General features: G+C 36.7%; 1 protein-coding gene and 1 long non-coding RNA gene across 12 annotated transcripts; one reads left to right on the top strand and one right to left on the bottom strand.

The window, feature by feature from the left end:
- Window positions 1–6579: 6579 nt before the first annotated feature.
- Window positions 6580–13891, bottom strand: LOC111465234 (serine/threonine-protein kinase STY8-like). 11 transcript variants are annotated; one of them, XM_023109577.1, is made up of 17 exons: window positions 13415–13617; window positions 12885–12999; window positions 12459–12559; window positions 12241–12360; window positions 11888–11942; window positions 11295–11405; window positions 11154–11204; window positions 10887–11062; window positions 10679–10786; window positions 9938–10011; window positions 9622–9797; window positions 9228–9323; window positions 8478–8558; window positions 8319–8372; window positions 8102–8236; window positions 7906–8028; window positions 6580–6814 (listed from the first exon to the last, which is right to left on the bottom strand). In XM_023109577.1, the coding sequence occupies exons 1-16, from the start codon at window positions 13615–13617 to the stop codon at window positions 7945–7947; spliced, it is 1740 nt and encodes a 579-aa protein (XP_022965345.1). In that variant the 3' UTR covers window positions 6580–6814; window positions 7906–7944. The 11 variants fall into 11 exon arrangements, with proteins under 11 accessions (XP_022965345.1, XP_022965349.1, XP_022965340.1 ...); XM_023109581.1 differs by having other exon boundaries at window positions 7920–8028; XM_023109572.1 differs by lacking the exon at window positions 6580–6814 and adding an exon at window positions 7012–7343.
- Window positions 6822–7654, top strand: LOC111465236. The gene is made up of 2 exons (XR_002714173.1): window positions 6822–7030; window positions 7147–7654. It is a non-coding gene; the product is annotated as an uncharacterized LOC111465236 (long non-coding RNA).
- Window positions 13892–16902: the final 3011 nt, after the last annotated feature.

The following is a 16902-nucleotide window of genomic DNA, read 5'->3' as shown; positions in this document are numbered from 1 at the left end:
AAGTAAATGAATTAGTAGCTTTACCTCACTCAATAAATAAGACAAGGGCATATCGGAGAAGAAAAGGTTATTACGGAGCTTGGGGAGAGGAAAAGGAAGAGAATCCATCCTCCTGTTTACCGAGTGAAAGAATAAATAGTCAAAGGGGAAGGTTGAGAGAAAGAATGAATCTTGAGTAGATAGAGTCTTTCCTTTCTTACAGTTGAGTAAAAGAGTGAAAGAAGGAAAAGGTTCAGGAGTAAGTGAGGGAGGATATCAGTTAAAGAATGAATCTTGAGTCTTGACTTCCTTAAGAACGAAAGAAGGTGAATGAGTTTACATGATTGAATATGAATTGACTCTACTGGAAAGGATAGGGGAGAGAGCTGCAAGGAATTGACTCGAATGACTAAGGAAGGAGTATTTATCCTTTTCTTTTACCTTGTTCCATCTGTCGAATGAATAAGGAGGATTGACTTCAGAATTAACGAGTGAAAGAAAAGAGACCCATAAGGATAGGTTCCATCAGGTTCGTTCAGTAGTTCAGGAATAGGAATAGAAAAAGAATAAATAGGTGAGAAGGGGAATTAATCTTGTTGAGTTGAGTCTTGAAAAGCTGCTAATTGATTCTAGAACTGGAAAGGATAGGTAGGTTCCGGTTCAGGCAATGGAAAGACCGAGTTGGAGGGAGAGGCGAATGAGCGAAGCAATGAGTAAGTAGCTCGAGGAGTGAAAGAAGGGACAGGTTCCAGCAAATCTTTCTTTCTCTTCGGTTACAGTGTTTGAATCAATAGGGCGAGGTTCCCGATCATTCATCTCTTTTCTTACAGTTTACATCCGGTAATAGAGTAGAAGAAACGGTTCTGGTTCAGTAGTAGTTCAGTCTCATTCTTGTTGAGTTGAGTGTTTACAGTTCAGGGGAAGGATCAGAGAAAGAAATAGAGGTTCAGGTTTAAGGTTGAGGCTTTCTCTTTCCGGTTTCACTAACTCTTTTCAAACACTTGGTAAATAGGGTAGGGTCATATAGGTTCCGGTTCAAGTTTATTAATAGGAGAAAGTAGCTCTTTTTCGCTTGAGTCTTTGGTTACAGTGAAAGATTGAATGAAAGAATAAATAGGAGGAGCCGGAGGGAAGGATCATTCTTTTCTAAAGGGTTACGGAGGAAGGGACAGACAGGAGAGAATATGCTCGGACAGGGGAAGGAGGTTATAGTGAAAGAAGGCAATAAATAGAGTATAAGGTGAGTGAAGTAGTTCAATCAGGTTCAGAAGTAAGTAATAGTCCAGGCAATGAGATAAGATGATCGATCCGTCCGCTGCTTTACCTTGTTCAATCAGGTGAATGAGCTTGACCTTGAATCTAGGCCCTATTTACCAAGTTCAATCAGGGAATAAAACAAAGAAAGCTAGCTCGCTCGGCAAGGGAAGGTCATATCGCGGTGAGGGGGAAGTAGTTCAAGCAAGAAGGAAGAAGTAGTTCAAGCAAGAAGGAAAAGGTTTAAGGGAGAGGATCATTAATCAAAGGTGTAGGAGTTCTGTCTCATTCATCTTTCTTTCGTATTTCTCTTTTTCTTTTAACCTTGTTCAACCTGGTCAGGTCATATGGGTGAAGTAGCTCAGCGAATAGGGCTTCCGGTTACGTATAGAAGCTGATAGTTTAGGAGGGTCAGTCTCATTAATGATTCTTCTTTTCTTCCTGTTCAGTAGCTAATTCATTTAGTCAAACACAGACAGTAGAGGATAGGTTCAATCAGGTGAATGGAGAGTCCATTCTTCATTAGCTGCTTGACCGAGTTCACATCCTACAGCCGCTTTACCGAGGTTACTGTTCAAGAATAAATAGGTGAAAGAATAAATAAATATAAATAGGTTATTGAGTGAATGAAGGAGTAAAGAACCAAGCAGTGAGAGAGAGAGAGAGACTCGAACGAAGGAAGAGGATTTCATTGACTCAACTGGAAAGGAGCGAAGCCACCTTGTTTACAGTTAAAGAAGGATTGAAGGAGGGAGAGAAGCTAAGCTGCTTTACCGAGTGAAAGAGTGAAATGACCCAAAACATAGGGGGAGGCGAACAATGTTCAAGAAGAAATAGGTGTAGGTTCAGGATTGAATGAATTTACGACTGTCAAGTCTCATTCATCTCTTTTCTTTTACCGACAGTAAAGGGTCAGGAGTTAAGTCGAATGAATCTTGTCCGAGTCTTCTTCTCCCCTACCTGAATTTATTCAAACACGGTAAACTCGGCTATTAAAAGGTTCCGGATTGAATGAATAAGGGAAATAGGTTCAGGGAAGGTCATAGAGGTTCAGTCTCATTAATCTTTCATTGTTCAATCACAATCAGGTAACAGGGAATAGAGTATAAGGTGTAGGTTCAGGGGAAGGTTCCGTCATTCATTTACTCTTCTGTTCCGGATCATACATAATAGCTTTAGAGTGAAAGGTTCACAATCACTTCCTGTTCAGTCTCATTCATTTGATAAAGGTAAAGGAGAGAGAGGGAAAGGATTTAATCTGAATTGACACTCTCCTGTCAAGGTTAAGGTTAAGGTTCAGTCTCATTCTTCTTTCGTCTTGAAAAGCAGCTAATTCATTTCTTCTTGAACTGTAAACAAGGATAGATAGTCAAAGGGTTTCGGTTCTGGTTCAGGTTCCTTCTTTCATTCATTTCCTCTCCTGTAAAGTGAAGGGAAGGGAAGGTCATAGAGGTTCCGGTCAGGGAATAAAGGTTCAGGGGCATCAGCGACCAGAAGGGGTTTCTTCCATCTGGTGGAGAAGTGGCTATTAAAATGAGAGGTCCAATGGAATGCGTGCGCAATCCTTTCGTTTGAAAGAATGCTGGGTTGTTTACGGCACAAGAACTTGGTTCAGCTTCAAGGATGGTGCTGTTCAGATACTGAGTGAGTCCTGGTTTCTTATTACTTACCCAATGGAAGCCTCAGCAATATTCTCCACAGAAACTCCAATTCAACGAGAGTCCTGTCATGGAAGCAAAGATTGAATATCGTTTTGGGGGTTGCTTCCGCTCTGACTTATCTGAATGAAGAATGTGAGAGGCAAATAATTCAAAGAAATGTTCAGACTTGCAATATATTGCTTGATGCAGAGTTCAATGCTAAGCTTGGGGATTGGGGTCTGTCAGAAGTTTAGTCACACTGTTCGAATACAAGAGAAGCTACTATACCGGCAGGCAGGAACAATGGGATATCCTGCACCTGAGTATCTTTATTCGGGTATTCCCACTGAGAAGACAGATGTTTACAGCTTTGGTGTAGTAGTGGTAGAGGTGGCAACGGGTAGAAGGCCTCTTGATTATAATGGAATTGTGGTTGTTGACTGGGTCTGGTACCTGTGGAAAAAGGGGAAACTAATTGAGGTGATTTGTGTTGATGGGGAAGTTTGAAGGGGTGGAAATGGAAAGGATGCTGATGATGGGACTTTCTTGTGTGCACCCAGACAAAAAAGGTGAGCGCCGGTGAAGGAAGCTGCAAGGATGATTAGAGATAGAAGCACCACTGTTGCCAGTGAGTAAACCAAGAGTGGGCATTTGACCTCTTTTACCTGTGAATCTGAAGAAATAGTGAATCTCGGTGGAGATCGTCCCAGTCTTGATGATGCACTGTATATGACCCAACCCAATTTATCTAAGACTTGCTCAGGAAAGGCCACACACATTAACATTACTTCAAATGGTTTTCAGTATGGGGTCTTTGTTGCAGTTGGTATCAGACATGGTTGAAGCTTGTTAACCAAGACCAGTCTTCCATTTTTGATATCGGTGGAATTACACCTTTCAACAAACCTCAACGAAGAAGTTGTGTTTCCTTTAATATAGTTTTTGATAACTATTCCTCTGTAATGCCCGAAAATGAAGAGGAGATTGCTCTTATCATTCATTCTCATTTTGACCGTTATGCACTTATTTCTGCTTCTTTACTTGTTGTATCATTTTTATACAGTCTCCTTATTGTTAAGACTCTTTTTGATTGAATAGTGTGAAACTGTATTAACGCTCACACCCCTACCAGTGCCTGAGCCCTTGGGGTGGAGTCGAGCTAGCCCAGATATAGTCTTTCAGTTCCTTTCTGATAAACCTGACTACTCATAACGAAAAAGATCTCGATTTATTTACAGACAGATATCGTGTGTACTGATTGACCAGATGTGACCGATACCTGTTGACAGATGACAGACAGAAGAGCGGGAAGTAGCATATCTTGAAAGAAAGAAAATGATGTTTGTTACTTACAAGCAAGGTATTCGCCCCCCCTTGAATAAAAGAAGGGAAGCAGTATTGATTGTATTGACGGATTGAGGAGTCATGCTTTACCAATTTCCAATACAGTTGATCCTGTGTAATTTGAGCATAAAAAGCTGATCTTTCTTTAGCACCTCTTTAGCACCTAGTCATGCATGCTGGCTGACCGAAGCACCTGTACTTCAATCGATTAACCAAGCACGGGAGATATTCGCTAAAAAGATAACCGGGATATTGAATGAATAAAAGGAAGGGTCGTAGACAGATGAGCCTTTGCGACCGTTTACAAGAGTGAATACCGAAAGAAAGAGACAATTCCAGATGCCCTCAGACAGATGCCACTAAACAAGTAAAGGAGAACGGACAGTTTTCGTGGATCGGGAAGACCAACTCTCATTCAAGGAAGCGGACCGTTGACGACAGCAGGCCGGGAAGGACAGAGACTACTAAAAAAGGCGAAACTCACATGTTTTCTACACCCTTATAACGAATGTTTTGTTCTCCTCTCCAACCAATATGGGATCTCATAATCCAATCCCTTTGGGGGCCTAACATTTTCACGGACACACCTACAGTGTCTAACTCTGATACCACTCGTAATAGCCCAAGTTCCCCACTAGCAAATATTGTCTACTTTGGCCCGTTACTTATCGTCGTCAGTCTCACGGTTTTAAGATGTGTTTAGTAGGAAGAGGTTTCCTCACCTTATAATGAATGTTTCGTTCCTCTCTCTCGAACCGATACCACTCGTTTTGGCCTGCTACGTATCTTCGTCAGCTTCATGATTTTAAAACGCATCCACCAGGGGAGGTTCACACCCTCCTAAGGAATTTTTTTGTTCCCCTCTCCAACCGATGTGAGATCTCATTCCCTGACCACGATAGTAGAATCAATTTCTAAATATTTATTTTTTTATTTTTCTTTCTTAAATGTTGTTGGTTTGATTTAAGAATTTTATTGGTAAGGTATAAATTTATGGTTTATAAACTATTTAAAAGGAATGTTTTGGCATAATAATAAAAAGAAAAAATAATTCCCTTTAAAGTTAAAAAGTAACATTGTTCCAATGCCTTTTATGATTTATATGAATTTGAAGATTCTTATTTTACCTATCGAATTTTACCATTTTTTGATGTATCGTTTTAGGTATCGATTGAGTTCAATAGATAAAATTAATATTGATCACAGATTGAACCGGACTCATCTAGTGTTTGTGTGTTTTGATTCTAATTTATATAATTGATATCAATACTCTCGGTGGAGGTAATTGAATATTGAAACGTTGCATCGTTTTGCATGTCCCAAAATAAAAAGTTTACGTTCATTATATTCCTAATAAAGCTAAACTATTTATTTTAATAAAATGAAATTCGATATGGAAGATAAGAATAAAAAAGTAACATTTTTAATTACTCTTTATCGGGGATTGGCTATAAATACAATATTCATTTAGTCGAATAAATTCATTATAATTAAGCAAAGTATTTCGATATAATCAACCAAAGCATTCAGCAAGATGTCGGATAGCAGTCCTCCCGGTAAGTTCTTCCTATCATATAAATCTCGATTTTATAAATCTCGATTTCAAAACGGTTCAGTTGAAGGAAGGAGTTCGTCTCTTTCATTTAAAATGGTTGTATAGCGAAATAACGCGATTTTCAAAAACTGTTGTATGTTTTTTATTTTTTGGCAAATATGTTATTGGCTCATTTGCATTTCATTTTGAGTTACGTGCATTAAAAAGATGAACAGTGGCCCGAAGTGGTGGGTATAGAATATTCTATTGCTGCTAGGATAATAGAAAAGGAGAATCCTCATGTCAAAGCACAGAAGATTCTGGCGGGGAGTCCGAGAATTATGAATTACAATCCTGGACCAGTTTGGGTCGATGTCAATGTTGAGAATAAGTGTGTTTTAATTCCTAGACCAGGTTAAGGGATGTAATATTATAAAGTATATTTATAAATTGTTAGCAAATAGATAATAAAACAAAGGTAAAACTAGATAGAAATAATATTTATAAATTTAATTTTAAAAAGCAAAATAGTTATCGAGCGGGCCTGTAAAGATAGGAAGTTGAAAATTTTCGCTTACCTTATTAGTAAGCACGTGCTTACCTTATTAGTAAGCACGTTCTATCTAAAAAACTATTCGACATAGTCATTATATAGACTACCATGCTATTATTTACATGTCTAAATCTTTTCTCAACTCTTCAAAAATATAAAATCGTGAGCCACATTATTCTAACCCGCTAAACAACCAAAGTCAACTCACAATCATTGTCATAAAAGAAAGAAGAAGAAAAAGACATCTCTCCACGTTGTTGGATTTGTGACAAAGCAACATAAACACAAAAATTGGTTAGTTCCATCCAAAATCTGTGTTTTAACACAAACATGTTGCGCACATCTCCCACTTTCTAGCAACCTTATTTTCCGTTAAAGTCATCAGAAATTAGCAGCTAACCATTTATGATGCCCCTGTGAAGAACAAGAAGTAAAATGGGGATTACAAGAAACTGGTTCAGAAGAGCTCGAAGGAAGCTGAGTAGAAAAGCCAACAGAGACATTGTTTTTCTGCAGACAAACGCCAGCCCAAATCATGATGAAGAAGAAACCAATCTTACATTAGCACAACAACAAGAAGATGAAGAACATGAAGAAGAAGAAGAAGATGATGATGAAGATGAAGAATTTACATACGATTCAAGGATACCCAGTTTTCAAAACAAAGATTTGTCTACAGAGGAAGTGGCAGCCATCAAAATCCAAGCTTGTTTCAGAGGCCATCTTGTATTATATCTTACCATGACATATTTGTTCATTGAATTCTTGATGAGTTTGTCTATGCTAAAGTAGGCTACATTTAGTCCTTTGGTGTATTATCAATACCTACGCTTGTTGTTCAGGCAAGACGAGCATTTCAAGCACTAAGAAGCTTGGTGAAGCTGCAAGCGCTGGCTCGAGGGGTGTGTGCGAGGAGGCAGGCGCGGGTAGCTCTTCAATTCATGCATGCATTGGTTCGATTGCAGGTTCGGGTTCGTGCTCGCCAGCTTCTGAACAGATACAGTGAAGAGTCTGATTATTGAAGATTGTTTCTTCAAAGCTGAAGAGAAAAGGTATCATTTATACTACTAGCAGATGCTTCTACAGGACATATAATAGTGTGGCTAAGTTCATTCAGAATTCTTTTCTTTTGTGTTTATATCCTCTGTTTGATTGTTGTTTGGAGATTCTCTTCTTGACCTTTATTTCTCAAGTGTTTTGCAGCTAGTTTTTGAAGTTTTATGCTTTAGTACGATTCTCGAGCTGCACGAGTTGAATCCAAGTGCCAATTCTTTTCTTGTTAATGATTGATTATCAGTTCTCTTCTCTTCTCACAAATAATTTGTACACAACTTGATTTAAGATTCAAAATTCGTGCATTTATCAGCATAAAAGAAAAGAAAGAAGATAGAGAGATAGAGACAGAATCCAACTTGTAATATCAAAGAAAGAAGGCGAATTCTACATTCAGATGTATTAGTTTTGAATAGCATATTATACAGCATGCTACGGGTTATCTACCAATATAGCTGTTAGGTAAAGAAGGAAACATGAACACGAAAGTCACAAAAAAGGCGGTCCAAACATTTTCCTACTTTTTGTGGGAGGGTCTTATTGATTACCAGCACCATTGTACCTCTGGCGAAGCTCGTCCAGTGTATTCAGTGGTGCTCCCTCTTGAAGGCTGAGAAGAACACACTGGATATTTTATCCTTCTTGCGTTGATTTTCCCCGTTGTTTTTGACCTGCTTCGATCGAATCTACTTAGAAACTTTTTGTAATTCAACATGTCAGATATTGCTAATGAGTCTACCTTACCTGCTCAGCTATCTGTTTGAGGATCTCTAAAATTTCAGAGAAGTTTGGCCGTTCGGTTGGGTCCTGCCTCCAGCATCTTTCAAGCAGTTCAGCAACAACGGGATGAGCATTCTTCGGTATTGTAGGTCGCAGTCTCTGTTAAACAACGTCGGATAATATATTAAAGCGTATTAATTGCAGTAATGGTAATATTGATCAAGAAAATAGATGTCTATACCTTCTGGACTACGCCAACAGCTGCTTGTAATGGGGTCATGGATGAGTAAGGAATCTAGTCATACAACAAAATGGCAAAAGGGAAATCATATGTACACTAAACTGGAGAAGCCATAAAAACATCCATAAAATGAATACTCAAATCAAAGCAGCTGCTTACATCTCCGGTTAAAAGCTCCCATAAAGCTATTCCAAAGCTGAAAACATCTACCTTGTGGTCATATGGTTTATGCTCAATAACCTTCACATCCCAAAAAAAAAAAAAAAAAAAATCATCACAATGAAAAGATATGGCACCTCCTTTAAAATCTAGAGTGACAGACATCGGAAGACTAGTTGATAAATGCAGTAAACAAGTAATTAGTTGAAAAAAGTTTTGCTGCTATGAATTCAAGGAAGACAAATCGTTGGTAAAATGTCGGGTCAGTGAGCGTCAAGAATAAAAGCAGAGCATTTAATGTCATCAAGGTTAGATATACCCTTTCTAACTACTGTGCTCCATCTAAAGCCGTGCTATCAATTGAACCTTGCAGTCGTTCGGTGTCTTAAATTCATCACTGTTATCACTCTTGACAATGTTGGTAAGATCAAGATGCAAATTCTGGTTTATAATTTAATTGATCATAGAAGTGAGAGAAAGCAAGATATGACAGAAAATGCGTCAGACTCCCAGCTAACCATGACTCAGTCCTCGTATACCTCACAAGAATAATAAACATATCAAAGTCTTAAAGAACCAAATTACACACAGCAATTTTATTCAAGCATATGACCTATATAATACTAAATATTTCTTTTTGATAAAGATGATATTAAATTTCAATCGTTCTTGTGTATTGAGTAAGGTATATTTCATTTGGAATGATTAAAAAGATATTTAAAGTATGAAAAATTTACGGAAAGCACATACTTCAGGAGCCATCCACCGGTATGTTCCAGTTTCAGCTGTCATTACTCCAGATTGAGTTTGAACTCTGGCAACTCCAAAATCAGCAACCTTAACAACCTGAATTTAAGGATCTAGGATTCAACACTGAATTCCAAATATTCTTCCGCAATCTTTTTTTCTAATTATGCTTGTTTTTTTTTCTAAATCATACGATATTATGTCATGTTTCATACAAATAGGCACACACATCCATGTTTGCCCACGTAAATGCACAAAACATTAGCATAAATGCCTATTATAAAAAATGAAACAAGAACAATTTTCAATGGAAGATTAAGAGAAGAATTAATGGAGTATAAATGGTTATAGATCAATGAAGATTTCTCATTCTCGTACTTCTATGAATTCCTCTCACCATGTTTTCATCCATCAGAAGATTGGCAGTCTTGAGGTCTCGATGGATTATATTATTTTGATGCAAATAGTTCATCCCTCTTGAAATGTTAATGGCTACTTTAAGTAAAGATGGAAGGTTAAATACACCTCTTTGCTTGTGAAGGAAGTCATATAGACTTCCTCTCGACATAAACTCTGTAAAAGATAAAACATGAGCAACAATCAATTTGCTGAGAAACAAAATAAAAAACTCTATCGTGAAAAACGAAATTTCTTGAAGTGACAGGTTGCAACCTTACTATGAAGTCATTTATTTCTCAATTATCATAGCTTACCCGTCACGATGCAGAGGTTTGGAGGTTTGGTACATGCTCCAATGAATTGAACAACATTTTTGTGCCGAACTTTCCTGCAAAAATAGGTACCGGACTTTAGTATGATAGTAAAAGACTTCATCCTGCATTACATGTCCACGTGCTTTTATGGGTTTTATTCTGAAGCCATCTATCTTCATTATCAATATGGGAATTCTTAAGCGAAAAAATTATCTGGAGAGGAATACTAATGAAAAATAGGTCAAGTAACTTTCTTAAAACATATTTGAAGATGCCATTCTAAGTTTGAAAGACTTAAAAGTTGTAGCTTTTCATTAGGCTTGCATTTCCAGACAATTCCCATAATGTTCCTTTCAACAATCCTTTAGGACAATACGAGGATGATTATCCTCCTTTGTACAATCCTCTTTTGAATCGGTATGTTGTTTTTTTTTTTTTTTTTGTTATCACATATGACATATGGGGGATGCCAGTATTTTACCACAACCGCAAAGATAAATTAGAATTTTAAGGCCAGAAGCACCTCTTCTCAAGTAAAAGCATTATTTTGAAGACTAAAGATTAGAAAGTAACAGATGATCTTAAAATTTGAATTCAAACTTGTAAGAAGTAAACTATCTAAGTCCTACCATTTCTGATTGCTACATTTTTATCCTAAACCCACTGTATCCCATGTTGTCCTTCAATGGGCATACCATGTTCTTCTAAAGCATAATGGTGTTAATAACAATACAGACAAACCTCATTATATAAACTTCTTGAGAGAATTCTTTGACCATCTCTTCGCTAAGACGCTCAGGCCTCAGTACTTTAATAGCTACTTCCTGACTACAATAAGTGCCCCGATACCTTGAGAGGAGAGGGAGTGAAGATTAGGATCAGGATATATCAACAAGATTTTTAATTTTTATCAGTTAACAATCATATTTCATAATTAGATAAAACTTACAGGTCCCCATACGACCCGGATCCAACTTTATTCTCAAATTTTAGTTGTCTGGTGTCAATTTCCCAGACATCAGTACCATCAGTAGGTATCTCAACACAACAAGGAAAAGATTCAACTCTATTCTGGTTATGCTTACCCAAAGCAGGACTCGGCTGCTTTTCTGACCAACACTGTTCCTGCATCCCATTTCAGGTACGTTAAAAAAATTAAAGGAAAAAGAAAACTCAACATTGTATCAGTATAATTGATGGACAAAAGAGAAGATACCTTAAAACTTAAAATTTCTTTTTCTAATGCCCTTTTCAGCTCCTCGGTTTCCTAGATTTCCCAATGTTCAAGTAGTAAAATATGAAGATGACTGATATAAAAGATGAATAAAATAGTAAAAAGATATTAGAACTGACTTACCTCATAAGGCCATCCATCGATGACAAAAGCATCCAGAGAGAAACCATCAACAGAGGAGAAAGCATGAGCTTCTTGTATGTTAAGTCCAACATCAGCTAGGAAGCAAGTTAACTGACCAGAACCAAAACTTTCTATCATCCAATGAAGGGTGTGATAATTAAAGGGAAAAAATAACCCTAGCAACTTAAATATCTCTTTGATATTGACTTTTTGTCATAACTACTTATAGCTTATCAAGAGTGTCTTGGACACAGCCATCAAATGTTTTAAGGACAGAACCGACATTTGAGGAATAGTTATACAATAATAAATACTAAAATGCAAGAAGTCCTATTAAACAGCAAGTGCAGGCCCATCAAACTATTTGTCCCAATTGCCAAAATTTTACTGCAATGTGGGTTTAAGTTCTACCTCATTTTTTACATGCTCGTGCAGTAGTAAAATTCATTGGCGGGTAGAAAGTCTTTGTCATGGTCTAACTAACTGGTCGCAGCATGGAGCAAATATAATTGTTTCATGTAGGTGAATGTATTACAATTCTATTTAACAAACTTTCAAAACTACGGTTTTGAGTTATTAGATAAGTCAAATACCTCACTAAGGAGTTTAGGCTTGTCAATTGTTGCAAATGTGATCTCATGCATTGGCCTACAGATTGTCAATAATAGAACGAAACACAAGGTTACAAAAACACTAATGTGTCAAAAGCAGAAAAAGAAGAATGTTATTATTGTGCAGGGCCTTAGCTTTATAGCTTTATACTAAGTTATATATCTCACTGCCACTTGAAGAATATCCTTATAATAAATTAAACGTGAAAATGTCTCGACTCTCTTGAATTTTCAAGAGATATATGCGGTTGAAAATGAATAACTAGATCATAGTTCTTATTCCTTTTTACTATTTTATTGAGCTGTTCTGTATAGAAAAACTCTCTTTTCCTCACCGAGAAAAGCAGGGTGTCATGTTTAGGGCACTGTCCCTATCTTCGACCCCATACTTGCAGGCCTGAATTGCAAATGCTTCAAGATTAGGAGAAGAACCAAAGGTTGGAGGTGGATGGTTCCTAGAGAGAGAGTGTCACTCAATGAGCACCAGAACAAAAATTAGAATCAGAACATAATTATAAAAACACTTGTACGGAATAACATTACTGAGCCGCACCCTTGTCTGTTAGAATAATTCAAAGAGCTCTGAGCATCTTCCGTCATTGAAGAATCCAGAAAAGAAGAATTGATAAAGTTTTCATTAGGAGAAGGATAAACCTGCATGACCAAAAGAAACCTAGATAAAGATTCTATGCTCAAACTCAATTCTCAAACATACTATGTTAAGAAGTTTAAGCTGATTTCATGAAGTACCCTCGAGCATATAACAGAACTAGAACAATCAGAGAATAAATGCTATGAAAGTAGCATAGATCCTAGTGATACATTGTCATGACTTCCAACTCTCTGAAACCAAAAACTATTTCAATATCATTACTTATACTACAAATAATACCATTACCAAGAATAACAAATTAAGGAGGAGCTGGCAGTTGAACTGATACAATGTTTCATGCAATTGAGTTGCACTTTTAAGCTTTACCTGCACAGAACGAACGTCGAATGCGGGTCGGTTAGCAGGGTCTACAGCCAATTGAAGTAATCTCTTATGCATGAGTACATCTTCCGCCCTGTCGACATTCACATCCAATGCGTATCTATACAGCAATAATCAGGAACTTAACAAAAACGGAAGGAGTGCTCTGGAAATCCAATAAAAACGTGATTATAAATACATATAAACAAACAAGAATAACAGATGAATTTGTATTCCAAACTACATACAAAACAACTGATCCTCTGAACAATCTGCAACCATAAATCCTTGCTATACAATGCCCAATACTTCCAATTTTCACAGTAAGAAAACAAAACAAAACAAAACAAAAGGCTAAATATATCAAAATGACCCCTAATCACCTACATAATTCCCAATTTCATCCATAATCTTTTACAGCATTCAAATTTACTCGTAATGTATTAAAATTTCTCAATTAGGTTCTTCAACGAACATATTGTTCATAGAAGCAATTAGCACATAATCGAAAAGGAGAGAGGAAGGAAGGAAGATACCGAGCAGGGAGGCGATTGAAATGAAGCCATAGCTGATCATCAAATCCAGGTAAATTGGCCTCATGAAAATTGGATTCCTGGATTCGTCGGAGCACTTCGTTGTAGACATCAAGCTTCTGGCGATGATGCCTCGGGTTCGCTTGGGACGAGGAGGAGTCAGAGGCTCGGCTACCGCAGCTCTCAACATCATCTTCAATCGGCATTGATAAGAAGAAAACCCAAAACCAAACCAAAAAGCGATCAACGGAATCTGAGATAAAGCTTCGGAGAAGAAATCGAAACGGCGGAACAAGGAATGATTGAAGAATCACACTCGGAAATTGGTATCAACTAAGAAGAAGAAGAAGAAGAAGAAGAAGACGATGATGATGATGAAGAAGAAGGTTTCTGTGGAGTGGAAAACGGTGACAGAGTGGAAGGAGAGAGAAAGTAGAGAGAGAGAGAGAGAGAGAAAGCTTTCAGGTACTTCTGGTTTCAGTGAAGATCGTTTTACTTTTGAAACAAAATTTATTATTTTTGTCTTGTTAAATTTTAAATATTGAATTTAATTTATGGTTTATTGTTAAATTTTTCTTTAATTTAAAATTAACTTTAAAAAATAATGAAAATAGGTTAACTAAATTTGAAAAGGAAAAAGTACACACGAAAGCATTTAAAACTTTTAGAAGAGATTGACATGTCAGCATACAGTCAGCGTCGACTCACGTGGGGACCACAAGAGTATATAAAATTGCCATGTTGGATATTGGTGATGATTTTTTTAAAACGGAAAAAATAAAAGAAAAAGGAGAAAGTTCCACCATCGAATCATTGTGTTTTTATCATTATTTGCATTAAAATATCTCCCACCGCAATTTCTCTTTTTCTTTCTTTCTTTCTTTCTTTCTTTCTTTTAAATATCATATTTTTTACTCAATTAAACTTATATTTAATTATTAAAACTAGATATTGAAATTAATTAAAATTAAAAAACATTATTTTAAATTTATTTTATATGAAAATCGATACTCCAAAATTTCACTGTGTTTAGAATAATTTGGATTCCCTTAATTACTTAATAAATATTTATTTATTACAAAAAAATCTTTAGCCAGATGATATTTTCAGATCTCAGTTTCAAACCCTAATTCTCGTGTAGTTGAGAATCTTTTTACGTAAATTTTAAAATTTTAAGGTTTTTTTTTAAAATTAAATGTGCATACATATAGAATCTTTCACTATACCAAACCGAGATATGACTAAAACATAAGACTTTCGTACGGTTGAAAAGACCAAAGAAATGAAAAGCACAGACTATTACAAGCCAACTAAAAAAAACATGTACTGTGCTCTTTGAGGTTTCCCCTTAGGATTTTAAAAATGTGTCGGTTGGAGAGAGATTTCCACACATTTATAAACAATGTTTCGTTCTTCTCCTCAATTGATATGGGATCTCACGAAACAAGACAGATTACTAGATTATGGATATGAACTTCTTAGGAATGAAGATTCTCGTACTTTGCATTTTACAAAACTCAATTGATTTAAACATATACTCTGGACTTAGTAGGTTAAAGATTGGAATCACCGAACTATTGCAAGAATCAAGTTGTAACCAGATTTGGAGAGCTTATTTGTAAATTGTTTGAGAAATACGACATCAATGTTCATTAATTTAACATTCAGTATCGATTGTTAGGAATCTCGGGATCGAAAGCTTAGAACACCAAATAAACAAAATAATGAGATAACACAAGGTTTGCATTATAAAATGGGATTACATAGTACATGCACCAATCACCATTATCAATCTCAATCATGAAAGAGATAGAGAGAATATGTTGAATAATAGAAAATTATAATAATGTATGAGTTCATATAATATAGTTTGAGTTATATATTCTCTATTGGTGGCATATGGAATGAGTTGTCAACAAAACAAATACTTAAAAAAAAAAAAAAAAAAAAATCGAGTTGATTAGATTTATAACTCCGATAAGATCACACCCCTCTATCACAAGAATATTTTTTTAGTGGGACGATAGCTCTGAAAAGACAGATTGTCCTGCCCATATTTTCTTTAATCTCGAGACAAATACGATCAGGGACTAATTCAAACTTTCGATTAATAAAAACAGCCCCCACATTCAAACTGCCTCTTTTCCCATTCACAAGAACTTGTTTCAGTTGCATATCATAAGGAATTCAAACAACTGCTTTGTTGGTTCCAAGGGATCGAGGAGGCTAGATTAACCAAAAGATGGTTATCGATTCAAGCACACAAGGTGCCCCTGTTTTTTCAGGGTAAGAAAAGGTGGAGAAAATACTTCGAGCCAATGTTCGAGTACCAAGCGCTACAGCGCTGAAGTAACCCATGTCATACTCCCAAGAAAAGTTCAAACGACCTTCAACAAAAAGGTATCTGCACCCGAAGCTGACAAAGGTGGGTAGGGGCGCAAGAGAGACAATTATCTCTAATAACAATTTTAAAAGTAGAGTAAGTTGTCAACCCTATTGTTAGATTGGTGGGGTTGACCCACCAAAAAATTTCAAATTTGAAATGAATTTTAACACAATTAAAGTTGGATTGGTTCAAGACCCCGACTCTAAATCTTGAGGTTATTAAATTACAAGTTTAATCTCTGAACTTTTGATTTTGTGTCTAATAAATCCCGATATATTTTTTTTAAAAAAACTGAAATTGGTAATTATTAAATTAAAATAAGATTAAGTTGGAAGATCAATCAGTGGTTGCCAACGCATAATGATTAAGAAGATCCAGCTATAATCCAAAGGTTTTTGGTAGAGATTAAGAAGAGAAGAACTGGAACCACCCTTGAAGATGCTAAGTGGCAACGTGGAGGGATGAACGGTCCTGATCCTTTCAGTAGTGGAGGCCCACAATTTTGATGATGGATCAATCATGGATATGGGAACCATCAGTTTCTTCAATAAAACACCCTCCTTGCCTCTGCTTTCAACTTTGTAGACCATAAACCCATCAAAAACGAGTTCCGTAACGATCAACAAAGGAAGCAATAGCTCAGCTAGTTAAGACATGTATCTTTGATCGAGAAGCAGAGGTCATTGATCTAAAGAAGAAGAAAAAGATATCATTCGAAGAAGAGCCCAAGGAAATGACACCTAGAAGAAGAATGGATGTAATAAGAGGAAGAAAAGCCTGAAGAAGAAAGAAGAAACACGGCCAAAAGGAAGGGGAACAAACGCTACAAGAAACGATACTCAAACAAGCACGAGGTCGAGTTCGGGTTCGGGTTTGGGTAGCCGAATGGTGGTGAAGGAGTGAATGGGGCAGTGTCAATCCAATAAAGGGAATGACAGAGAAGAAATGGAAGGGTCAGAAGCACATGAGTTTGGATGTATGGAGATGATCAAAGAGAGCAAATCCAGATTCTATATTGCAAGGAGGTGTCTCGTCATGCTCATCTGTTGGCATAAATATGGTAACAACTCCATACTAACGACCCTAAACCTAAATCCTTCCATAA

This window comes from Cucurbita maxima, unplaced genomic scaffold, assembly GCF_002738345.1.
Source record: "Cucurbita maxima cultivar Rimu unplaced genomic scaffold, Cmax_1.0 Cma_Scf00028, whole genome shotgun sequence".
In the NCBI taxonomy this organism is placed as follows: domain Eukaryota; kingdom Viridiplantae; phylum Streptophyta; class Magnoliopsida; order Cucurbitales; family Cucurbitaceae; genus Cucurbita; species Cucurbita maxima.
The sequence above is the reverse complement of the archived record's forward strand: the minus strand, read 5'-3'. Positions and strand labels throughout refer to the sequence as shown.

Excerpts from the sequence above, each read along its gene's own strand:
- LOC111465234 (XM_023109571.1), bottom strand. The coding sequence starts at position 13,617 with ATGCCGATTGAAGATGATGTTGAGAGCTGCGGTAGCCGAGCCTCTGAC. Across the intron at positions 10,787-10,886 it reads TCCGGGTCGTATGGGGACCT|GTATCGGGGCACTTATTGTA; the intron begins GTAAGTTTTATC and ends TCTCCTCTCAAG. Across the intron at positions 9,324-9,621 it reads TTCTGATGGATGAAAACATG|GTTGTTAAGGTTGCTGATTT; the intron begins GTGAGAGGAATT and ends CCTTAAATTCAG.